General features: G+C 33.7%; 1 protein-coding gene across 1 annotated transcript; it reads left to right on the top strand.

The window, feature by feature from the left end:
* On the top strand, positions 1-26,334 carry LOC121971813 (alpha-taxilin-like). The gene is made up of 13 exons (XM_042523265.1): positions 1-525; positions 3,757-3,797; positions 9,471-9,579; positions 17,112-17,179; positions 17,262-17,339; positions 18,637-18,701; positions 20,304-20,370; positions 20,494-20,676; positions 23,102-23,158; positions 23,269-23,364; positions 24,878-26,021; positions 26,098-26,190; positions 26,287-26,334. Exons 1-11 carry the CDS (start codon positions 114-116, stop codon positions 25,016-25,018), a joined length of 1,317 nt encoding a protein of 438 aa, XP_042379199.1. The 5' UTR covers positions 1-113; the 3' UTR covers positions 25,019-26,021; positions 26,098-26,190; positions 26,287-26,334.
* Positions 26,335-27,190: the final 856 nt, after the last annotated feature.

Consider the following 27,190-nt stretch of genomic DNA (forward strand, 5'->3'; position numbering starts at 1 on the left):
TGAGGAAACCCCTTCTCTTCTCGTTCTTGCTCCGATCCTGATTCTCGCCTTTTTCCCTTTCTCTGCGAACGATCGGTCTTCACTACTCTCTCTCCTGTCGTGCTCTGTAGAAAATGGAATCTTCTCTGGCAAACCGCCTCCCCGAAGCTGATTCCTTGCCCGACGGCTTCGTTGAGGTTTCCGCTGACCTCTCTCCCTCGCCGCTGCCGCCGCCTTCCGACTACAAAGAGGCCTTCGTCGATCTCCAGCCATCGGTCGAACAGCTTGTGGACCCGTATCCCCCGCCCTCCGGATCAGGGGCGGAAACCCTTCCTCCGGATCCTCTGGCGAATGGTTCAGAGAGGTACGTCACATCTGCGGACCTTTTGACGAAAGGAGATTGTCCCGATTCATCTGGGCGAGGTGAGATTTTGGAGTCGAAACCCGGTGATGAGGCATCCGAGTCAAGTATACCGAAGGATGAGGTTTTGTTAGGTACTGCAACTGAGGGAAACAGCCAAAGAGACAGCAAGAGTTCGGAAACAGGTGAAAAATCTCCCCTTTTCCGTGGTGTTATTTAGTATATGGAGTTTTGTTTATACTAGTGTTACCTTCCTAGTGATTTTTTTTTAAGGTTGACCACGTCGAGAGTAAATCATGCTGATTTATCTTTTTTAAACACTTATTCTCTTATGTTATTAATTTTTTTCTTTTCGTTTTTTAAATTTTCCCCCTGTGATTATGATTCCACCAATCCTACTGATCCAATATGACTGATATCCACGTTATAGATCATCCGATACCAGTACATTCATCTTCATGCTCTTTACCAGTTTTATGATTTTTAAGAAATTCACTTAATTCTTTCTTAAATATACAATCGGGTAGTGTAATTATTGGTCTATGCATGTTAGATTTTGATGAGGTTCTTGCTATTTGTTCAAACTCCTTTCCTTTTGTCATTTTAGCAAGTAACGCATAAATTTTGAAGTTTCTAGGGTTTGCATTCTAGTCTTTTGGTCTATTCTTTTTGTCCTCTATGTCTCTATACTGGAGTGTTTTGATTTCAAGGTCTTTACACTTAGGTAGCTATATATCTTACAATGGAGGTGTTAGTACCTTGTGTCATTTTAGGATGTATTATTTGACAAGTAATACTGGTTATAAAGAGTTGATAAATTTTATGGTAGATGGTTTGGGACTTGATGTTGTTTTTTAAAAATTAATTAAATGTTAAAAAAAAAACTTAGCCAAGACATTTAATTTTAGAAGTTTTGATCGTTTCAGGTTGACAAGACAAGTATAGAGAAGATGCATTGCTATCTCAATTTATTATCATAGTTTTCCACCATGTCTTAGTCAAGTCCCTTACTCTGCTACATTTTTTGTATGAAATCTGGTGCGATGCATCCCTCTTCTTAGTTTTCTAAAAAACTACGAGGCTCTTGCATTGGATCTTGTCCATTGATCCCACTCCCTATTTCTTTCTTTTTTCTAATTGATGATTTGTCTTACTATAGTATCAAAAAGAAACTTACTAATGGGTGATCTAGGACCAATGTGGAATTGGGTCCACATTCATAGGTTTGCGAGTAGATACATCCTCCTTGGAACAACAAGAAGACTAGAAAGTGGTACAACATACTTTGCTTTGTTGCAGAGAAACAACGTTGGACTTTAGGAAAGGAACTACAAAACTATTAGAAAGCACACAATCTCCATAGGGCTAAAGCATGTAGGAGTGGAAGGATATGAGCATGTGGTGGTCTTTCCATGTGAGGGAGGAAAAAGGGGTTTGAGAGGAGCAGTGTTCTAAATTTCGGTCTAGGCGTCCGCCTAGTGTTATCAAAAATAATTTAATTAATTCAAACAATTCCCAACTGAAGTGTAATATTTCGAATAAACTTTAATAAAGCCTAATTAAATTATCCCAATTAAATATAATAAAAATATATTTAAAAACTAATAAATTTTATTAATTGATATTATGAAAATTCTAATAAATCAGATTTATATTCTGATTTTTTTTATTTTTTTATTTTTTTTACTGTTTAATCGATATTCTGATTTTTTACTATTTTTAATATATATTATTTAAATTAATAATTAATTAAATGAATAAATAATTAATTTATATAATTATGATGTATCAATTTTAATTCGAGTTACTGATAGATTAGTTTTATGTAAAGAAAATTATATTTAATTATTTTTTAATAATATTAAGTTCAATAATTGAGAAGAAGAAGTGGAGGATCATAATGATGATATTGAGTTTGTGTCCGATGAAATACAAGTTGTTGAAAATTATGGAGACGAAGGAGTAGAATAAATATCTGATATTTTATTAGTTGTGTAATTTTGAACTCATTTTAAATTTGATGTTATTGTGTTGGAGTTTTAGTATATGATTTATTATGTAATTTATGTTGATACATGGAATCCACCAAGTGATGCTTAGTTCTCGCCTAGGCGGCCTAGGCACTAGGCGCTGGTTTGGCACCCGATTAACATCTAGCGAATTTTAGAACCTTGGAGAGGAGTCATAATGCATAGGGATTAAAGAGCATAAGATATTGCTAAATTAGTTACAATTTTTTAAAAGCAGTTTTAATAATTTTTTTATTTTAACATTTAAGTTCTTTTTATTTATTTATTATAATTTTCAAATGTTTATTATTATTATTATTTGTAGCCCCATGGAAGCATTACAAGGGATTGAAGAGAGATAAAATGTGATGGAGGAAAAATAAAAGGCTGTGAACGGAGTCACAACGCAAAGGACTTAAAAAAAGCTTTAAAATATTACTAAATTTGCTATAAATTTTTTGAAACATATTTAATATTTCAGTTTTTTCTTCAAATTTTGTTTTAAGTTATTTATAATTTTCAATGATTTTTATTATTGTATTTGTAGCCCTAAGAGCGTACAACAATGGACAGTCATGCCCCATTTGGAGCATTGCAATGTTTGTATGACCCATTGAGATTTCTAGGCGGTGTGAAAATGTGAGTTAGGGTGATAGGCTGGTGGAGAATTGGGTGGATAACAATGATATTTTGTTTTGGGCTAATGTGGAGAGGTGAAGGAGATCTGATGTTTAGGTGGATTTGTGTGCACGCCAACATCGACAAAGTAGTATATGGTTGGCAGTGGAGGTGGCAATAATGAGAACTAGGTTGAACTCTAATGCCATTTGATGCAATATGAGACAGGTATTTGCCTTATTCAATCTCACTAGAGAGTAGAGGAAATGTGAATGTAAATTGTGTCATTGCTTGAAGGAAGAAAATAATGGGATTAGACACTTTTCTAGGTTTGATAACAATGTAGTATCATAATGCTCAAACAAAATAAGTCAGATGTATAAAAAAATGTTAAAAGTAAAAAAATGAATTTAAATATATTGACAGAACCGAAACATAGTAAAACCATACTTTTGACATTGTACCGATTTTTTTTTATCGGACAATTTATTTCATTAGCATTAAAGAAAGTCTTTTTTGAACCTACTTCCACTATTGCCTTTTTTACAAATGTTAAGAAATAACTGCTTTAAGAATTTGTAAATGAGTGTCTAAGAGAGAGATTCTCATACTGTATATTAATGATATTTTTCGCATGCATGTTTGAATTTTCTTATCATTTCTATTGCCTAACCATGGATGCTAGCTATACAAAGAATATGCCCATCTCGTGTTATTTTTTCTCAATGCAAGTAATCCTAGCGATACAAAGAAGATAACTTGACTCTACTTTTCACTTGGATTTTACAGAAACAAAGGGCATGATGGAATTGCATCCAACAAATCTAAAGGTAAAATGCATACCAGGATATGCTGATTGCTTAAAATTTATATAATTTGTTGAGTGAGTTTTTAAATTTCTTGAAAAATTACATTAACAATATTATCGACATGCATTTAGAGTTCAGGATGCTTAGATCTCATAGATATTTATGTTGTTCAGGTAGTATTTGCCTTTTCCTTTCTTCTTTCACAGGCATTGAGTTTGTGAATCTCTCACTGTCAGTGCCTAATAGTTGAGTTCGTTTTTGTTGTAATAGATTTTTTTATATTCTAGTCCTATTAAAATGAGGTTAGTTTGGTTTGCTTCCTTTTATATTTCACCTTTCAACTGCTTCTTTAATTAGGATTAGACCATTTTCTTTGATTTAGTGTCGATACATTGATATGATTTAGCTTTGAGTGGTTGACAGTTGTTTCTATGAAAAATGGATTTTGATGAACATTACATTAATATGGATATGATCTATCTTTAAATGGATTACAACTTGCTTGTTATCATTATCCAACCAAAGAGATTGTTGTTTTACAAACAATTGTACCAACCAATTTGTTTAAAGTTTAAACTATGTAGTTCCATGAGGAGTACAGTACATGTCCTAATTACTTATGTTTGATCTCCCTTTAAGTCTTCCTTGTTTACTCTAGTTTGCACAACTGGATAGTTAATAGCTTGATAGTTTTGTATGCCAGTTACTTCACTAGACTCGAGAAAGGAGGGTGTTTCTCAAGGTATTATATCCACTTCTTTTGTGACAATATGTGGATTTTACCATTTACTATATATATATTTATGCATTTGCAAAGTATCTAAACAAACTCTACAAGATCCATTGATGTGGAATTTGGGGTTGGTCGCATGTTGTGATTTTCACTTCTCTAATTGTTTGGATAAATCTTAGTCTTGAATTGCATTTTTTCCATACAAAGATGCACGTGCAGGAAAGAGTCTTTATTGGCAATACATGTTTCGAACTCATCCAAATGAGGACTAGTTTGACAACAGATTATATGACGTCTAACCTGAATTTCTGATCATTTCATGGATCTAGCTTGGCATGAGCCACAGTATGAGGGCTTGAGTTATATTTTCTCTTGTCCATTCTTAGCTTAATTCTGAAATCATGTTAAAAAATTTCACCCAACTACCAACTAAAGTGAACATCCAATAAATTCATCTTTCTTACATAAGAAAAATATTGCAAAATAATTGTTAAATTTAAATACAATAATAATCTAATGCAGTAAAATGGGAAATTTATTCATAGTGAAAGAACAAGATTGTGAGCACCATACAAGTGAATCCAAGTTTGGGTTTGAGCTTTTATCCGTCTCAAAGGTTGGCTTCAAATGATAATTCAGTCTTAAGTTATTGTCCCAACTTTTCAATGTGATAAGATACTCAGTACATAAACATCATGTATATGTGCAACAATTAGGTTCTTTCACCCCCCGAGCTACGGTGCAGTGTCAAGGTGCCCATGCAGTCTTCCAAGCACTCATGGTTCGATTCTTAGCTACAGCGTACTGCAGGGTATTTTTCTCCGGTGGGATGACAAGCCTGCATGTTGGCTGCAGGGCCACCTGCTACGAGCACTTCTAGATTTACTTGATGGTCGGTGGGAAACTTCCATGAGGCTGAGCACTTCTAGATTTACTTGATGGTCTTAGGATTAGTCGGCCCGAAGGGCTAGCTATTTGGTGCTAGCTAAAAAAAACAATTAGGTTTCCTTCGACGCACAAATTTTGTACTCATCATACTCGATGGTCCTTTGCTATATAACTAATTATAGTTAACCAAGTGAGAAAAATTTTAATATTAAAGAAACAACTATCAAATTCAGCCCAACCCAACCTGTTATGATGGTATTAATTCAAAACTACCAATGCCTTCTGGCCAATCATAATTGATCCTATCAACTGTTCGTTCCTTTTTTTTTTTTTTTTTTTACAGTTGAAATTAGAAAAAAAGTTTATCAAATTATTCAGCTTTAGTGTTCAGTATGTATGTCAGCTTTAGTGTTCAATATCACAGGATTTGGCATGTTGCTAGGATAAATTAATGAGCCTTGGTCAGCTCTCCCATGGGATTGTGTGCTTTGATAAGTGATTGCAAAAGAGAAGAGAAAACCTATCTATATATTTATTGAAAGCTTCGAACAATAGTCGGGGGTCTCCTTTATTGGCCAGATTGCCTAACACTGTCTTATAGAAATTGTAAAACTAAAAATAAATAAACATCTTTATATGTTTAAAATTTTAACCTGATTTAGTTTATTAGACTTTTCATTTTCTAAAAAAAAAAAAGACTTAACTTTCATTTATTGTTCGGTTATTTACCCACACTATGACATACAAAGGCTTTTCAGGTTCATAGTTCATAGTTATCATATTTCTATCCTGTTAATGTTGTCTGACTCTAAAAGAAAGAGTTGAGTTGAACTACTATAAATATAAGTTTACTATGACTCTTAACATAATACAATTGAAAAAAGAAAAAGAGGGATTGGCTTCGGTTAGCCTAGGTATTGGGCTATGCTTCCCCATGTGTCATCTACTTTATATATCATCTATCAAAGAGTAAAATAGGTTATGATTCATTCTTCATATGCACAACCAGACAAATAGTTGTGGCATATTTTACCTGAAATTAAATGTCCCCTAGTAGACCTAAATAACATTTTTTTTCCTAATTCATGATAGGTTAATTAGTTGTTTTGTAGACAACATGCTACCATAGAAGAACTTGTATTTAAGTGAATCTTGCTTGTTCATGTTTGTTGGTTTAGATTTTATAAGTTGCTTGGGATCATGCTAGGATAAAATGTGTTAATCTAATACTAGACTTGATGCTTAATATATATTTTTTCTCTATTATACTATTTTTTTTAATGTAAAAGTTAATAATTGGCTCACTTTAGTTGTATTCTGCATTATTCGTGTGATAGTGAAAAATTTAGCTTGACCAGGCCTTGCTGCCTTTTTGATCCGTTTGGTTTCTTTCAAAGTTATATTTATCTATTAGAAATAAGTTCAAGAGTAAATGTTTTTTGGTTTTTGGAATTCGTCTCTATTTCTCATATAATATGTGGTTATATCCAAATTGGCTTGTATAATGATCAAGATTGTCAGGATCTACATCGTACCTATGAACTGAAAGAGGTCCATATGTTTGGACCAGTGGATCAGAGCATAGCTTTGAAAGATCCTACAATTTGATTAATGTATTTTAGAACTATATTTACTTTTATAATTTGTCACACACAATATATATACACTTTTAATATATGGTATTATTCTGAACATTTTAATCATTATCATTTAATTTCATGAAGTATAAACAACACTATAATATAATGGATAATTAAAATTTTTAAAAAAATCTTAAATTATTTCATATTTACATAGCAAGTAGCAAATAAGAAATATATTGATAATTAAGATGGATGATAATGATAATAATTAGAAAAAATGGAACTTAAAATGAAATTTATACAATTGAAATATTTTTTCAAATATAATATAAGTAGAATGGTTGAAATGGAGGAGTGAAGGACATCAGGTGTACTTTCTAATTGTAAGATATCTCTTACAAAACGACGATTAGATATGTTATGTTATATGGACTAGAATGTTGGACTATGAAGCTGCATATGAGTAGAAGATGAGAATTGCAAAGATGAGGATGCCAAGGTGAATGTGCGGACATATGAAGATGAACATGATAAAAAATGAAAATATTAGAGAAAAAGTCGCGGTTGCACCTATCGAGGAAAAACTCTAAGAGACGTGTTTAAGATGGTATGAACATGTATTTAAGCACCAATAAATGTTCCGGGCCAAACAAGACTTAGTTAGCAATTATAAAATAGTGTAAAATTTATTTAAATATAAATGATAATATAGTAAGTGATCAAACCTAATGACCTAGGAGGATCTATATAACGAGTACTACTTAGTGGGATACAAGTTTGATTGTTGTCATAAATATTAAAAGGGCAGCCCGGTGCATGAAGCTCCTGTTATATGGGGTCCCGAGGAAGGATCCATTGTACGCAGCTTTACCCTGCTTTTTGTAATAGGCTGTTTACAGGATTCGAAGCCGTGACCTTTTAGTCACAAAGTAACAACTTTACCATTGCGCCAAGGCTCCCATTCCGTTGTCATAAATATCAATTTTTAAAATGTCTAATTGAACATGAATATATATTCTATTATCTATATCTAGTCGATCTTATTGGGACCAAGATCTTATGTAGGAATGGCAACCAAATATTGGGTCAGATCGTAATCTCATGAGATCCTTAGCCCAATTTAGGTCCTTCTTGGGATCTGGATTGTTTGAGTCAATTAATATCTTAAGATTCTGATATCAGTATCTCAATCTTGACTACCATGGGCGAGATTGTTAAACTTAGCTTTGTAGCTACTTTTTGTTGGTGTAGAGGGGCCGGCAAGAGGGGGGTGAATTGCCTGCAAAATGAAAGAGTATACCCTCCTCGGTTCTCAACTCAAAATAAATAGCAACAATTAAAGTAAAAGGCAGAATTAAAATAAGAGACAAGAAATTAACTTGGTTACAACCAAGACAGTTGTTAATCAAGGCGGTTGCACAGTTCCACTAGAATGTCTCCTTCACTGTAGGCGGAGAAGCCTTTTTACACACTACAAGAGCTCACAAGTTGCTAGGAATTGAATGCTTGTTTTAATAATGATTTCCTAGCTCCAGGGGCCTTTAAATAGCACTTAGAAATCCTATCTCGAAGGTCCAAGGCGCCTCCAACCAAGTCAAGCGGATAAAACTCTATCTGCGCTCAAACGGTCGAGTTGACCAGCTTGGAGGCGCCTCAAGCAGTGTTGGAGGCACAATGGAGGCGCCTTCAACACTTGTTGGAGGCGCCTCCAAGGTTGAGGACAACTCAGGCGCCTCCATTGCTTCATTGAGGGCGCCTTCAGCTAGCATTCCAGCTCCTTTACACTTCCTTTTGGCTTCCAATGCTCCGATAGCTTGGGTGATTGTGGCCATCCGGAATAGGGCTCACCCGAGCCCAATTCCCGGCCTTTTCCTCGAGCAATCTTCCGTCCCGGCTTTACGTCCCTCGAACGTCACGCATGTTCTTCTCGTCTACTAGTGTACTCTTCCGCAGCTCTCTCGTCCTTCGGACGCACCGAGCCCGTCGGCTCCCTTCCTGTGTCGTCTTTCTGGCTAGCTGCGTCTTCCGCTCGACTTCCTGGGCTCCTAAGTTCCTGCACACTTAGACACAGGGGTAAAAAACAAACAGGACCTAACTAACTTGGTTGATCACATAAAACAACCACGGGGTCCAACACTTTTTACACTCTTTTTTTGTTTCCCGGCTAGGAAATATGCTCTAACATGTATGAATAAGCTTAAATGAATATGTTGTTGATATTCCTACCAAGTTATCAAGAAAAATATATTGATAATTAGTACTTGTTTGTATATTTATTAGATGGCTAAATCTGCAGATATTTCTTGCTTTCAAACAATATTCTACTAAATATTTAAATTCCTTTATAATTTGTTAACATTTCTTTTATATAATTTAGATGTAACAATGCTGCTTTATGGTTTTTGGTAATTTTGTTTCAACTTCTTAAACATTTTGTCTCTTAGCACTTCCTGTGGTCTAATTACCATCTTATGTTCGGTGGTCTTTCAGGAAAGCAGTGAAACAAAACGTAAAATTGTAAAGCGTAACGCAAAGTCAGATAAAGAGTTGCTTGAATTTACTTTGAAGTACCAAAAAGTGGTAGCAGAGAGAGATGCAGGTGAGTTGCTGAACAAATTTATATAAACTTTAGTATGGCTGTCCACAATTCTAAATCCTTGAAATTATTACTCAACCTTCCACTTCCATTCTAAACTCATGACTGTCTTTGGCTGTATCTTAGTTAAATCTGTTTGTTTAATAACTAAATCAGTAAATTCCCATCTTAATGAATCAACTGCGCATGATGGTATTGTAATCTCTTTATGTTACATTTCAACTGAGAATAGTAATGGACTAATTTATTTTATACACATTCTCTTTAGTATATCTTTGAAATCCAAATGCATAAAGTTGTCATTCAGTTCCCATCTGAAATCTTTTAATTGAGTTTGATGGTTAAATTCTACTTCACATAAGTGTATTGCAAATTTCAATTCATATGTTCTATGCATTGATGAGATTTCACTTTGTGCTTAACTATGCAATATATATATATATAGACTTCTTAACTGTCAGATGGATCATCTTTGGATTGTATAAGGACAAAAATTGGACATGAAAACATTGGAAAACATAATTTTGGTAGAAATATAGATCATGAATTTCTATGTTAGACACTTCCAAACAACTTACATTATAATGGTTTGTGTTGTCAACATAGGTTTTCTTCCAGGTCCATGTGGCTAAAAACTGGGTGTCCACATATGCAATTCAAACCAAAATGATCTAATAAAAAATTGGGTTTGGTTTGGTCTAGGACTAATTTGGTTCACTAGCATAACAAAATTATGTTTTGCTTGATTGTAAACAAGACAAAATCAGAAAACTGATTTATTCACTTTTACATAATAAAATATAACATTTGTCATTAAATTTTAACACAAGTAACCCATATTTTATAAGGTTCACGTGAAAACATTACAATATGGTAATTTAATCTAGTGTACTATAGCCTTTTAAACAAATTTTAATTCATAAAATGTTAGAATTGATTAATAAACTTTACAAATCATGATGTTTTAAATGCAAATTTGCTTCAAACTTGACTAAATTGAAGCAATCTGTTGGCTCAGATTCAATTTGGTCTACATATTAATTTGGTTCGATCTAGTTTCTAAACATTCAACCTAAAAAGAAATTTCATTTTATTCAATGCTGTTTGGTTTGGTTTGGTTCTCTTTGAATTAAATGGACACCTCCAGATAAAAGATTTAAGTCCTCCGTTGCACAAAATTGAAGTTAGCAAGCTTGTTCATTCTTCTTTTAAAAATACATCCTCATGTTTGCCCAGAAACAATGGAAAACGAGGAGCAAACTCCATTGGTACTTTTAAAGTGTTGGCAAAGTAGCTTAGGTATCACCTTAGTCAAGTCGAAGATCCTCATAAATCTTCCTGTAGCAATATTACTTAGATTTATTCCAAATGCGGATTATTTTCCATATCATTACCTTTGCAAGTCTGTTATGGTTTGAAACCTAGCTGCCCAACACAAAGCATTAGCCTACAGGTGTGAAGGCTTAGCTTCTTTCATATTGTATGCTAGATCTAGTTGTTTTTCTGCTTTATTGACGCAATAGAAGAAAATTTACTATATGATGTTCTTGCCTGTGTAACAAATGCCTGGGTAAACAAATCAGTGATAACACGAGATTGATCATCCAGCTAAAATTTGGCACTGGCATTTTCTCACGGGGAAAATCTTCAGCATGATTTTATTGCTACTGCAAAGCTAGATTGATTGAAATGTTAGTCAATGTTCAATATTGACTTTTGACATCCTACATTGTCTTAAGCATGCCTGATGTCTGATTGTTTACTTTTCTGATAACTTTATGCTATCATTGCCTGCCAAGGTTTAAACAATTGAAGCAAACAAAGATGTTGATCCAAATCTGATATCCTCCATCCAGTACATGTGTACATCGCAAGGTTTCCATGTCAGAGTTTACGGTTTCAGTTTCAGTTCCATATCATACCATGCCAATACAGTTTTGTTATTTTCTTCAATATAAAATATATAATTAAAAAATATTTTTATTAATATTTGATTGCTATAGATGCTTTTCCTAATAAGTCGTCTCCATCTTCATCCTAAAGTTTTTTTTCCTTAGTCTCTATTACTCTTAAAGATGGATGAAAGAGGGAAAGAAATCTTTCTTATCAATTCTTAGTCTTTGTTTACATTGTAGACGGATGGAGAGAAAGAAACAGATAAAAGAGGGAAAGAAATTATTGGAGGAAAAGGAATTAACTATCGAAAAAAGTAAAGAAAAAGATAAAAATAGGGGAAAAAGAAGAAAGGAAAAAAAAATATAAAAAAGAAATTGGCAGCCTGCTAGGCTGCTGCGAGGCCATAGCCACTTGATGCTTATTGACAATCTTAAACCTTAATTTGTGGCGTAAGGATGCACAGATATATGTTGTGGGCTATATGGACACAATCTCTCTTATGGGTAGGATTACTTTAATTTGTCTCTTTCTTACATTGGTTATTGGTCCCAATAGATTTTATATCAATTGAATGTCCAGAATATTTTTTTATGGTGATCACCTTGAGTTCTACATGGAGTTGCTACTTATGTTTGTGGTTCAGGTGGAGTATAATTCTGCGTTGAAATTTAAAAGTCTTTGTATGATCGAAACTATTAATGATATAAGTATGTAAATTGGTCCCTTTCCTGGTAGTTTGAGCATTTAGGGTAAGTGGTTAATCAATCAACTTTTAGCATTGTAGTAGGCTAGCAAGTCAGTGTTAATTTTGATCATGCTAAAAAATATTATTAGATTTTGCGATAGTATATGACCTTATATTAGCTAATACGTTTTTTAAGAAAAGAGAAGAACACTTAGTCACATTCAAAAGTGGGAATAATAAATCGTAAATTGACTTTCTTATGGTTAGGAAGAAGGATAGAAAGATTTGTAAAGATTACAAAGTCATCCCTGGAGAAAGCTTAACTACCCAATGTAGGGTAGTAATGTTGGATATACGCCTCAAACATAGTATCAATAGAAAGAAAATATATACAATTCCTAGAATTAAGTGGTGAAAGTTAAAGGATGGGAATTGGGAAGCAACATATATTTAAGGAAGGTAGAAGTGCAAGCATTAGGTGAAATATACGGTGACTCTAATACAACATGGGATAAGATGGTATCAAAGTTGAAAATAGTAACTAAGAGTGTACTCATTGAGTCAAAGGGGCATGCACCACTAAGTAAAGAATCTTGTTGGTGGAATGAGAAAGTACAAGAGAAAGTGAAGGAAAAATGAATAGCTTATAAGGTATTATAAAAAAATATACAATAGCCAAGAAAGAAGCTAAGAAAGTAGTGAGTGAAGCAAAAAATGAAACTTTTGAACGGTTATATCAAAAATTGGATACAAAAGAAGGGGAAAGAGATATTTATAGAATAGCTAAAGTGAGAGAAAGAAAAATAAGAGATCTTAGTCAAATAAAATGTATTAAAGATTAATGTAATAGGGTATTAGTAAACGATGGAGAAATAAAAGAGCGGTGGAAGAGGTATTTTCATCAACTTTTTAATGAAGGTTTAGATGACCAACTTAACTTAGCTACTTTAATTAGGTCAAATGAGCATAGAAATTTTAATTTTTATTGTAGAATTCAAACTTCAGAAGTAAAATAAACTTTAAATGAGATGCACAATGTAAAAGCCGTTGGACCAGATGATATTCCGATAGAGGTATGGAAGTGCTCAAGGAAACAAAGTATTGAATGACTTACAAAATTATTTAACATGATATTGAAAACGAAAAAAATGCCTGATCAATGGAGGATAAATACTCTAGTTCCCTTATATAAGAATAAGGGAGACATACAAAATTGTGCATAGTATAGGGGTATTAAACTAATGAGTCATACTATGAAACTTTGGGAAAAAGTAATAGAAAAAAGATTAAGGAAGGAGACCACAGTGACAGAAAATCAATTTGGGTTCATGCCTGGAAGGTCGACAATAGAAGCTATACATCTTCTTAGATAATTAATTGAAAAATATCGGGAGCAAAAACAAGATCTACATATGGTATTCATTGACTTAGAAAAAGCTTATGATAAAGTCCCAAGAGAAATTATATGGAGAATTTTAGAAAAGAGAGATGTTAGCGTAACATATATTGAACTAATTAAGGCTTTGTATGAGGATGTAATGACAAAATTAACTCTAGGTGAGTATCCAAGCATTTCCATAAAGATAGGGTTATATCAAGGATCAGCTCTAAGTCCCTATTGCGCACATTCAAGACACTGTACCGTGGTGCATGTTGTTTGGAGATGATATTATTTTGGTAGATGAGACACGTGAAGGAGTAAATGCTAAGTTAGAATCTTGGAGGGAAATACTAGAAAGGAAAGGTTTTAAGCTTAGTAGATTGAAGATAGAATATATGGAATTTAAGTTTAGCAATATTAGAAGTAATGAAACAATTGTTAAGATAGGAGAGGACGAGTTGTCCGGAACCGAGAGATTTAAATATTTAGGATTATTTTTACAAAATGATGGAGGGATTGAGAGATATGTCTTACAAAGAATACAAGCAGGATGAGTGAAATGGAGGGGAACGTTGAGTATTTTATGTGACCGTAAAGGTAAGTTCTATAAAACCGCAATTAGACCTGCTATGTTATATGGAGCTAAATGTTGGGCTATGACTCGAGCACATGAGCAGAAGATGAGAGTTGCAGAGATGAGGATATACGAAGATGGACAAAATAAGAAATGAGAGCATTAGAGAGAAAGTCGGAGTTGCATCTATTGAGGAAAAACTCGAGAGACACGTTTAAGATGGTACAGACATGTACTTAGACGACCAATAAATGCTCTAGTTAGGCGATGTGAAACTATGATAAACATGCATATCAAATGAGGAAGAGAAAGACCAAAAAAGACTTGGTTAGCAACAATAAAACAAGATAAAATTTATTTAAATATAGATGATGATATAATAGGAGATAGAGCTCAATGGCGTAAAAGGATTCATACAGCCGAACCCACCCAGTGGGAAAAGGCTTAGTTGTTGTTGTTGTTGTAAAAAATATTATTAGATCAATCTATATGTTGGAGTTGGACTAATCAAGTGAAGTATACCCATCCATATACGAAGGGAAAGTATTAATAATATGAATATATAAATTGGTTCTTTTGATAATAGCTTGAGTTATCGGGTAAATGGTTAGCCAATCAATTTTAATAGAAACAATATCCTAGGTTATGATTTGTTAAATTTGGTTATGCTCTTATCTAGTTTGTAAGAACTGAATCAAATCCCTTAGTATCTCATTTTACCTCAAGCTGGAAATTGCATATGTTTTTCCATTGCTTACACTAGTGATATTGTATCAACACTATGAAACCAAGGACTTATGCAACCTGAAGCATTTATATCTAATAGTGTGATATGTGTTTGATATGTTTAATCAAGTTATATAAGTGCTACACTTGTAAATAGTTCTGTGGATCCCTATGCGAGACTAATGCCAAGACAAAGAGAGCCATCTTCCTATCCAGGTAGCAAAAAAGGTGGAATCCGCCATCCCAGCGGCTCCACACGGTCGACTCCACGACCATCTGTGAGGGGGTAAATCGGGAAGCTGTAGTTGGCCAATGCGGAGGAGGGTTTTTTTTTCCTTGATTTTGCCGAGATTTGAACCTTTGCCCTATGGTAGCAACTCTGCTCCGCACTAGCCAACTCAACCTTGCCCCGGGGGCTTAGAAGTTTCCATCTTCCTATCCAGACAAGTACAAAAAATTGATCAATAAAATAAATTATTTTGCCACTAGACTTGGTATCTCATTTTTCATGAGTGTTCTTAGTCAATTTCTTGAGCCTTCATAACAGCTATCACTAGGTTGCTTTAAGAATTCTTCAATATCTCAAGAATGCATGCAATCAAACTCATCTTCAGATTATTTACGTTTATGCAAATTGAGCTGGTTATCTTATAGATAGATATTCCGTGTTATAATACTATTGTGTCATTTTATGACAAAATTTGACAGTTTGGATAATCAAAAAGCATATTGTAGTGACCAAATCAAGCACTGAGGTAGAATATAGTGCTGCGACTCTTGCCACATGGGAGTGTATTTGGCTTAAATAATTAATCTGTGGTAGGAAGGATTCATACTAAGCCATTGAAGCTTTATTATGATAATCAGGCCTCTATGCATACTGCTGCTGCCACTAATCTATTTTCATAAAGAGCAGCCCGGTGCACGAAGCTCCCGCCATGCGGGGTCCCGGGGAAGGATCCATTGTACGCAACCTTATCCTACTTTTTGCAAGAGGCTGTTTCCAGGCCACTAATCTATTTTCATGAAAGGACAAAATGCAGAGAGATAGATTGTCATTTTTTTTATAGATAATATGCAATCTAAGGATCATTACATGTCTGCTAGCAAGTTTACTGAGCTTTTATAAGGTCCTAGAGCTGAATTTATTTGTAATAAGCTGTTTATAATACCTTTGAGCTAGTTTGAGTGTTGAATATTTGTGATTATGTAAATATATGAGGGTCTAAACATAAAAATAGTTAATTTAATACATATTTAGATAGAGTCTGTATAGGATTTTTTGATATACTCTTTTCTCCATTAACTTTTTAATTAAATACATAATTTCCTATTTTCTCAAAGAACATCTGACATAGTTTTTTGAATTCCTTAGCAGTCCATAAAAATTGTAAAATATAATCCCTTTGGCAGACTGATATTTCTTTTACATCCTCTAGAATGACAAATCCTTGACAACCCTTGATTTTGGTTATCAAGATTTTCATTTTTGAAATAACTAACTTCAAGCTGCTTCTGTCAAGTGTCGTCTAGCTCATTAACCTTTTTTCTAAATAAACTTGGGTATTTTCTAGTGGATTTAAAAGCAGAGGTACACACTAGGCTTGTATGAAATTCATGAAATCTGATTTTTAGTAAGGCCTGCTGCACAGATGATTGGTGCAACTAAAGAGTAAGAGCTACAAACAAGCAATAGCTATCCTGATGTCTAGTTTCCTCCTGTTTCTAGAGCTATAACTGAACATATGTTCAAGCTCCAGAAAGGCTTGTTTATTGTATAAAATGATATAAAATAAAAAAGTTTGGATAGTAAGCTTAACTTGTTTCATGACAAGCTTCTCTTGTTCTCTTTGCATTTCGATTCAAATATACCTATACAGAAATATAATACATGTATATATTTATGATACTATTTGTGTATGTTATTATTGATATCTTGTACGTTTTATAGTTCCAACTGATTTGTTGATTGTTAAAATGAGAACAATTCATGTTTTAACTAAATTGTAAGGATAACCTTGTCTTAGGTGAGCTTGGTTAAAACTTAATGGCAGCACAATCTCGACAATTTTCTTTTATTAAATTTGCTCACCACAGTCCAGGTGATTCGGGTTGGCTCATTTGTGGGCCTGCCTGTTACTAGTCAGCTTTTCAGGGGGAAGTCCTTATTTTGTTTTACTTCAGTATGGAAATAGTAACTTGCCCATATATCCTATTCTCTTTCATGGTTAAAAATATTGTAATGTCCTGTTTAAATCACTTGTTTCTTGCAGCTATCTCTATCCGTGAGAGGCTTGAGTCACTTTGCAGGGAGTTGCAACGTCAGAATAAAATGCTGATGGTACATTTCCAAATTTAGAATATGATATCTATTTTTTTTTTGGTCAAACCAGGCTTATGACATGGTATGATCTTTTCTGTAGGATGAATGCCAAAGAGTATCTACAGAAGGACAGAACATGAGACAAGATTTGTCTACGAAGTTCAATGATGCAATTAAGGTAGGAATGTTATTTGATGGTAATTATAATGTCTCGTCAAGAAGTTAAACTATCCTAATATTCTAGAAATTAATTCAAATTTATTGTAAAAGAAGACAAATGAATTTTATATTATATTGTAGAAGTATAATGGAAGAATAGAGTGAAGTCTTGAAGTAACAATAAACATTAAAAAAAGCATATCAAGTGGAAACACAAAGTAAATGATAGTCAATATGAACTTGACACCTGATAACAATTGAGAGCCATTATGAACTCAACATCTAATAATGATTGAGATAATAAATCTTGTTATACCAACACATATAATGACATTAAAGATAACACTGATAGTGACCTATAAGTCATATTAAGTCTAATTTATCTTCCATTTATCCATAATAATTTTCCTATGTCAAGTTGTCACAACATTTGATGAGGAAGATTCCTATTACTTCTTTCATTTTGAGTCTTAATGAAATGAAATAAAATGATCACTATATGGATTTAAATTTTTTATTATAAATAAGCATCTAGTCCGTCTATTATGCTATTAAATGAAATATTATATTATTTTATATACTTTTAGATACCTAAATTATTCTAAATAAAAATGTTTTTTTTAAAAACATATTTTATAATGTTTCATCCGAATGAACCTTACAATTTATGATGCAATACAATTGACGATTCACAATTTGATAATTCATTCAAACAATACAAACCATGATTTGACAACCTTGATTCAAACTGATTGTTGACCAACTAATTTTTCTTAAAACTAACAATCTATTGTGAAAATGATTGATTACCACTGAACAAAAAACTTCTCCAAAACTGGTTACACCCTCGCATATGTAAACCTTGAGTGAAAAATAACAGTTCCAAGTGGAAGGAATTGGAAATTCCTAATGTAACAGTAAGAAACTGTTGGAAAATGCACTAACTAGCTGCTTTTTTTTTTGTTTCTCACAAGCCTTGTGGACTTAGGATTTCTTAGATTAATCAAACTGACCATCTTAGGCACGGAACTTTTCAATCCCATGAATAGTGTGCATTGTTGCTGTTTTTAGTCCACTTTCTGCTTTTGCATTAACAAAAAAGTTTTGAAGTATGATGCATGGACTATCATAATTGTGTCACTTCTAGAATTAGGTAATCAATTGTGAGACATACTTCCCTTGGCATTATCTCGCTATATTTTAATTCTCATTACTAGAACCGTTCACTTTTTAGATGCCCTAGTTTTGTACTTTTGTTTCCATGCAAAAGAATTGAAGAATTGATTGATTAGTTAACTTTCACACTCTTATGTTAGGATATCAGCAACAAGCTTGAGGTGCAAAAAGATGAATGCCTTTCTCAGCTCAATGAAAATGAGATGTAAGATGGTTAGAGATTCTTCTTGAGATGTATTAAAAGAAGGATATCTTAGAATGATTAAAACTGAGTAGGGTTGTTATTTAGAATTTTTTTTCTTTCTTTCTTTGGAATAGTCTTAGTGTATCAAATGCTAGTAGTTAACAAAAATTTTCAGTCAAGCTGTAGGCTAATGCTTCTTTTCCTCAAAAGGATGAATTCGAAGGTAAATTAAAAAGATTGGTTGAGTAGTTCCAGGTCACCTAGATGTGCATTGCAAGTGTTTTGATCATAATTTTGTGAAGTTTTCATCATTGCCTATCTGTTAGTCACCATTCACTCTCTAAATCACATCACAAACAATTAGGTACCAAAGAACAGTTTCTTAGTGCCCATAAAGTGGTAGCAATTCATGCAAGACATTGTTTAATTTTAACTGAGACATGCATTCATTACTCTGCATGCATGATGAATGTATTTACAGCATTATATCAGGCCTTTACTCTGTGGTTTTTAATTGTAGTGGACCCTCCACACCCAGTTATGATTCTTCACCCACCATTGTTTTAGACCAACTCTTTTTAGTAAACCATACAATTAGCTTCTTTATTGATGCCTTGATGGGAGTTCATTAGTCAGAACATTTTAATTCTCAAAGTCTGGTGTGATTTTTCTGAGTATACTGCTGCTTCACCATTGCATGGAAAAATGCAAGTTAATAATAAAAAAAATTGAGCTCATGCACAAGTTTGGTACCAGACATCTCTGAATATCCTGCTTCTATAGAACCATTATACTAAAGATTGTATCTTGCCGTGGGGCCGGTGATACTGGGCCGGTTGCGGTAAGCAATATCACTTTTTGTGCTCCAATTATACTAAAAAATTGTTGCTTCTCTGTTTGTTTCGTTTGTCTCTATCTCAGCATGACAGGATAGAGTCGTGCATGCAACTGTTATATCCTCCTAGCTGTAGAAATATAATTCAATATGTACTTTATGTGTGTCCATTTCCTGCAATACTTGTAGCTATGAATAGAAATATGTCATTACTAGTAACCTATGGTGCAGAAAAGGTCGTCCTCTTGTGGTTATTTTGCATTATTTTACTGTTTTGTTGACAGCCTAATGATCTGCTTAATATCTAGTAGGTTATTTGTGTGAATCATCAGTTAAAACCTTCAATTTTGGAGGCACAAATGACTAATAATAGGAATCGGTATCCTTCATTTAGTATGAGATGTGGATATAATGGAATCAATTGATGTACACATGATTACTACAGTTTATGTGTAAAACTATGTAAACTTACACTATTGACTCTTGAGTCCTTGCTTTACTATTATCTTCTTTGGATAAATATTGGTTTTTTTCTCACATGTATTGGTTAATCAGTTAATGCTTACTTTGGTAGCATATTGGCTGTTAAGCATCACCTTGTTGCCATGCTTATGTCATGCAGATTATGTTTCAACTTATCACATGTTAAAAATGCTTATGTTTTGCTTATCTTACTAATAAATCCATTTTCAACGTGTTCCATTTTTATTTGCTTTGCCAAATGATGACCCTTTCATTTGTTTTTTTGTGGTAATTTGTTTGAATTATAATTTCTTTCCTTCTTTTAGACTGAGAAATAAGTTAAAGCTCCTTGCTGATCAGTACGCTTTGTCTGAGCAACACTTCAGCCAAAAAGTAAGGTCTACAAGCAAGAATTTTAGCATCTTTATTTATCTAAATCTATTTTTGACTTTAAGGCATACTCTATTTTTGACTTTAAGGCATACTGCTCTCACTTCATCTATTGAACTTGTACAGTTACAGCAGAAGGCATTAGAACTTCAGCTTGCTGATCTCAAACTTCAGCAACAGGAAGAGAAATCCGCCAAGGAACAAACACAGATGCAATTATATGCTGAACAGGTTTCACAACTATTGACAGCAGAGAAAAATTTAAGATCACAACTAGCAGCTGATGAAGAGAGATTTCAGCAGTTCCAGGTTTTTGAATGTGTTTAATATTGCACATTCTATTGAAGCAGTTTTTGGATGTTATACAGTTTCATCCATTTTCTAATGATCATAAGGTTAAATCTAGAGTTGACTTGGCAAAGGTTAAACCTAGTTTTAAAGGTCACGAGGAACATTTTGTTTTTGAACAGCTAGCAATGCTGGGCACACACGAATCATGGCAATCTAAAAGTGAATCGTACAACATGATATGACACCGCATAACACAGATCTGCTCATCAAGTTAGTCTTTATAGACAAAGGTTTTGGCCATTTTTTGCTATAAAAAAAATTGGTCACTTTCTTGTCATATAAATTGACTTTTAGAATAGTATAATCCTTTTAAAAAAAGAAATTCATGAATTTTTATGTTGTTTTACATTATCTTTTGTTGACAAGACAAGATTATATCCAATTAAATTTTGAAATATCTTTTTGAACTAGGGTTTAGATCTCGACTAAAAGAATAAGGTATGCCTTGTTAATACACGATGCTAGAGGCACTAAGGAGGGAGGAATTAGGAAGAAGAGGAACCTTATTGTTGAGCTTCCACCGCAAAATTAGTATTGCAATAAAACAATAGAATCCTATCCATCAAACTTGTGATAGCCTAACCCTCATGGTCACTTCTTGAAATTTTGATGTAGTCGCTTGTAGAAGCCTAGCCCTTTGGTCATTTATGGTAAGCTTGACCTTCATAGTTATTCATGGAAGCTCCATCATGCTCATGAAAGCCTATTCTTGTGATCACTTGTGGAAAGATGTCATTGTCGCTCATGGAAGTTTTGTTATAGAAGCCTAGCACTCTCTTTGAATTAAGGGTTTGAACCTATTTCATGTGCTGATTGGCAATGAAAATTATAAGTTTTGCCTATGTCTATCGATACAAAATACAAGAACAACAAGCATTATTCATTAGGTGGGGTTAGCTTTATGGATCCTTCTATGTCATTGGGTCTATTCTCTACTATATCATCATCTATATTTAAATAAATTTTATCTTGTTTTGTTTTATCATTGTTATTCTAGTCTTCTTTTGTCTCCCTCTTCCTCATTTAATGTGTCTATTTGTTATAATTTGATATTGTGTAATTGGAACATTTATTGATTGTCTAAGTATATGTTCATATTATCTTAAATGTGCCTCTTAGAGTTTTTTTCTCAATATGCACAATCTCAACTTTCTTTCTAATGATCTCATTTTTTATCTTATCCATTCTTTTATTTTTGCACATCCATCTTAATATCCTCATCGTGACGACTCGCATATTCTGCTTGTGGGCTTGTGTCATAGTTGAACATTCAGCTCTATATAACATAGTATATCTAATTATTATTTTATATAACTTCCCTTTAAGTTTTAGAAGAATTCTATGTTCACAAAGAATACCTATTGTTCTCTTTCATTTTAAATTTTTAACTATCCTTCTTGTATTCTATATAACACATTTCTCTGAATCCCCCAATCCTTTTGTAAAATTGATCCTAAATTTTCAGTTATAGGTAACTCATCATCTCCTATGCAAACAATTATTAATCCTCCTATACAAGATATGGTTACCTTTACCTTAATGGTAAGGCTTAAAACAAAACTTAAAATATAACAACGCCTAACTAGCAAGCTTGCAACAGAGCAAACAATAATAGTACCACTAAATTTTAGGGTTTTAATCCTTTAGCTTTACTCCTGTTGGTGTAATTATATCGCAAGTGGTTGAGTCTGACTAGATTGTTTATTTGTTTTCATGTAGTTGACAAAGGGTTTAACTTAAGTCAATTTTATGTTTATTGATGAGATTGTCAAGTATTAGTAGTGATGATTCAATAGATGTTGGAGGTGGGAAAAGGAGAATAACCCCAATCAACTGAACTTGAGTTGCTAACATGTGCCACTCCAAACCTTATCAATAGCCATCCCTGTAAACTTAATAAGGGTTTAGACTCTTGGACCAGGAATAACTCCAATCTACCTTTCCTCTTTGCTGAAACTCACTGTAGCAGTTTGATGAGGAGAGCACTTGGCCAATTCAGTCAACTTCATTTGTAGACTTGTGCGATCTATAGACTTTGATTTCTTGTCTCAATTCTACTTTGAAAGTAGAATGCCATTGTAAGTTGCAACCTGTCTCAAGTCTTATCGAGTGAGTACAATTAACTGTTGTGATATATATTTGGTGGCAGTGTTTAGCTAATTTTTAAGGTTATATTGTATTTTTTTATTTTAGTTGTATTTTTTATAACTACAATTTTTGTGGTATGATTGATAATAAGATTTCTGGATTAACTCATCCCAACTTTGAAAACTATGCCATATCTTCCTTTTATTATATTTTGGTCACTAACTGTTTTTTTGTTTTGATATATATATATCTATATATCTAGATTCAGTTTAATACTTTTCAAATTCTATGCCAGGATGCTTTGTCAAAAAGTAATGAGGTGTTTGAAGCATTTAAGCTGGAGATGGAAAAGGTTAGATCAACTGCTAATTGATATTGCATGTGACCCTCTGATTCTTCTGTTCCTATCGAAATTAAACAAAACTATTTGAACTTGCTCTTTCTAACTTGAACTTTGATCAGATGGCAAAATTAATAAAGGAGCTCAAGAAAGAAAATGAGTTCTTGAAGGGCAAATGTGAGAAGTCAGATATAGCAATTGTGAAGCTTATCGAGGAGGTAATGTTGTAGATGCCAATTTAACTTGCTTTTGGCTCAACTTTTTACCATGTGCTTCAGCTGATCAGTGTGATAGCATGGAAGACGTGTGTAATTTTTTCAGTTGTCTCATGATCTTTCTTTTTAAAATTCTTATCAAGAGCACGCCTTGAACAAAATTCATATGAATATACCAAACAAGAATTCAGTGATTACCATTTATTTGTAGATTTTAAATGATGTGGAAAAAATACTAGCTCTATGATTATCAGACGGACTCTAGTGATGATTCTGAATGATATAAATGATGCTTCTGCTGAACTCCAATCTTTCCCTCATTTTTCGTGAAAAAATTTCTGAGTTTAAGAAAATCTTCCCTTTCTCCTAAACTATTGAAAACTTGTTAGATGGAATAGCGCCCTAATCTGTACAATTTCAAACTCCATGGATTCCCTAGTCCATCCAAAAACGACTGCTATGTACAGATGTTCTATAGCCTTAGCCTACTTTCTTCGTCAACACACCTTTTAATGGTTTACTCATACATCAGTTTTTTACAGTTTCTGATATCTGTGCAGTAATATTCCAGCCAAAGTTTGCTGTTTTTAGAGTTTTGATTGCCCATTCTTATCTATAAATTAGTTTCTGATTAGCTATATGTGAAAATGTTAAATGTTAAATATATGTTGTGCTCTTCTTGTAGAAATTTTATAATGGATCTGCAATTATCAGCTAAATCATGAATATTTGATATCGGTTTCATTATAGAGAACTAACCATGTTTCATGATTACTATCAATTTGTGTGAGCGACCTTATACTGATCTTTTTTTCTGCTATTAGTGATTCAATTACCTAAATATAAAATTGTCAAACCCTGTGACACCACTGAAGATTATGAAGGGTTGAAATCAAATGATGTGCGTGTGTGTATGCGTACATATATAGGTAAACCTAGGGAATTCTCAGCAATTCATGTTAAACCAACCTATTTGGAGGATTTAATACAACTTAGTCATATAAAAAATACACAAATTTATATATGTTACTATGGTTGTGAAGAACAAGGTTAGATTGTCATACTATTTGTCCTTTCTACATTATTTAAATCAGGATTTTGTGAAACACAGAGTAACCTTTTCTTTTTCTTTGCAGTTTCTCTTTTAGGAAAAATAAAATTTTCCTTTCTGATTATAATTTTTATGTGATGAAAGAGATCCTAGAAGAGATGATATGAACACCTTTAAAAGTTGTCAATAGATTTTATAATTAGAAGAGTCAAATAGATTAAGGTAGAGGTTTAGAGGGAGATTAAAAACTCTAGCTGATATATTAAAAAATAATTTAATTAAAAGACAAGATCGATGTAGCTTATACTAAATAATTGGGACAAACATAGTTGATTTTTATGATAAATATGTCCAGATTCTTGCTTACATATTTTTCATGACCTACCACTGTCATGTCTTTAGTTCTCTGTCTAACTGCTATTATGTTTGTTGACACTGCCTAATTATTTTCTGTTGTCCTAAAAGCGTGAGTTAATGAAGAAACAGCTAGAAAAAACAAAGAACCAGAAAGAAAAGCTTGAATCGTTATGCCGGTCGCTGCAGGAAGAGAGGAAACACAATCTGGTCAAGGCCAACTCAGATCCTGTTGCCGCACAGATAACTTAATCAAGTGAAGATCTGTAGCAACCATCAGGGTTTGATATTTTATCGATTGCGAAGAACCAGTGATCTATATCACATATGCGAGAGATTTGCAAGCATAAGAAAAAGTAGATGAGATTGTGTAATTCCCTTTTTGTAATGTATTATTGTATTTTTTTTTTCTTTTCAACCTTGGGATCCTGAAGTTATTTTAGAATAAACCATCTGCCTCCATGTCTTTTATTTATTTTTTCATCCTTTGAATTAGTTTCTTTCATTATGGCTTTGCACATCTAGTTATTCATCCCATTAATGATTAGAGATTGCTTGCTTCTGAAACGATCAAGTCAGTGAAGCCGAGGAATTTACCGACATAGTTCAAAATGCACTGCAATGCACTGCTTGCTGTAATCCATCCTTGCTTTCAAACTGCTATGAACAAGCTGCAGTATGCCAACTGATTGAAAGTTTTGGTCTTTACTGGTGGACTGAGGAAGCAGATTATCGTGCATTATTTGCCGACGGAGAAGATAAAGGACAAGAGATGCAGCTGTCTGGATCATGTCTCATTCCGCTGCAATTTCTCATCAGACAATGTGGCTGTTAGCAAATGAATAATTGGCAACCCCTGGAGATGATGAATCAACAAGATTGTTATAGGTGGTCCATCCAGGAAATTGACCAGGATGGTATCTGCTACCTCGCCAACTGCTGCTGTCTCTACCATAATCACTGGTCTCCGTGGCTCCTCTATCGACTGCCTGCGAATTCTGGTCCCGCCGAGCTGGTCATTGTATTTGTCATCTGCCACCTTCCCCTCTGCTGGCCCAGTTATTACTGTTCTGCTCCCCGGATCATTGCCTCATAAGTTGGTCGAGATGTGTGTTGTGCCTCTCCTAAATTTGTCAAGCATTGGCATTCTTAACGACTCGATAATCTGATATGAGCCAGACTTCTTGTGTACCTGTTGTTGCCACAGCCCTTCTTGCGATCATGATGGTCATGGGCCTAGCTGCTTATCTCCAAGGTTTGATCACTGGAACTACTAACTGAAGTTATGATGTTGGTTGTTAAATTACAAGGAAACGTTTGGTGAGTTTCAGCATCAGAATTAAGCGCACTGGATATGTTAGAGATCGACTACCATGGACCGGAGACTCACCCTTCTTGGCCTCCTCCAGAATTTCATCCTATATGTAAGTAAGCCCTTTTCATTGATTCATCGAGTCGGTCATACTCTATTTGCATAAGCATAGGTGTTATCCTTAGCTGAAAGTTAAGTCACTTTGCAGACCCCAAGTCCCAACCATCAAGAAGCAAAAGTGATGCTGGTAGAGAGGTGCAATATGTTTGTGATAGTAATTCACAATGCCTTTACAATATCTTTTGTCGACACCGATCAGGTTGTCATGCTTTGTTTACTTTCATCCTACAGGAAAAAGCACACCATGGATGAAACTATCATGTTACCAAAATCAAGTCAGAGTAAAAGAGTTGCAGCTCAGAAGCTTTCTTCCATATTCTCAGAAGATATGTTGGAAAAAAATCCTCTCTTCATCTATTGTAAAACTAGAAATTGAGAACAAGATCATGCCATTTGTTCAGACTACGGCCTTGCCACTTGATTACAATTCGACAATCTTGTTTTGATGTATCACAAAAGCTATTACAATTTATGAAGTTTTAATTAGATAATGTTGATCATCTACCTTATTCCAGATCTTGTCAAACATAGCAAACAATTTATCGGGTTGTTTTAGATTAGCTGATATTGTAACACGCTCTAAAGCCATCAAAGATTGAAACTACAATGAATTATACTCCATGGCAGCAATAGTTTCAGCTAGAAACACTAAACGTTTCAATAAGACTCCATAGAGATCTGAGCAAGATTGCAAAGATGTAGAGAATATTTCTAAAGTCTCTCTATACCTCCTATGTCGTCTCCTTGAAAATCAGCATTTAGGAACTAAAATGGTTTGGCCAATATAACTGAAAAGCAAAACAAAGAAGAAAATCTGCCAATGATCATGTCGAATCACTTTGAGGAGTGAAAAAAAAAATAACGAATGAATGAGTGTTAATGGATGGATAAATAAGTGAGTGTCACTTGAAAGAGTATGAGTTGGATTGTTGACTCACGATCCAACTAATTAGTTTAACTAATTTAGTGTGCCACCCAACTAGCCAAGCTAG

The sequence above is a fragment of the Zingiber officinale genome, chromosome 4A, assembly GCF_018446385.1.
Source record: "Zingiber officinale cultivar Zhangliang chromosome 4A, Zo_v1.1, whole genome shotgun sequence".
In the NCBI taxonomy this organism is placed as follows: Eukaryota; Viridiplantae; Streptophyta; class Magnoliopsida; order Zingiberales; family Zingiberaceae; genus Zingiber; species Zingiber officinale.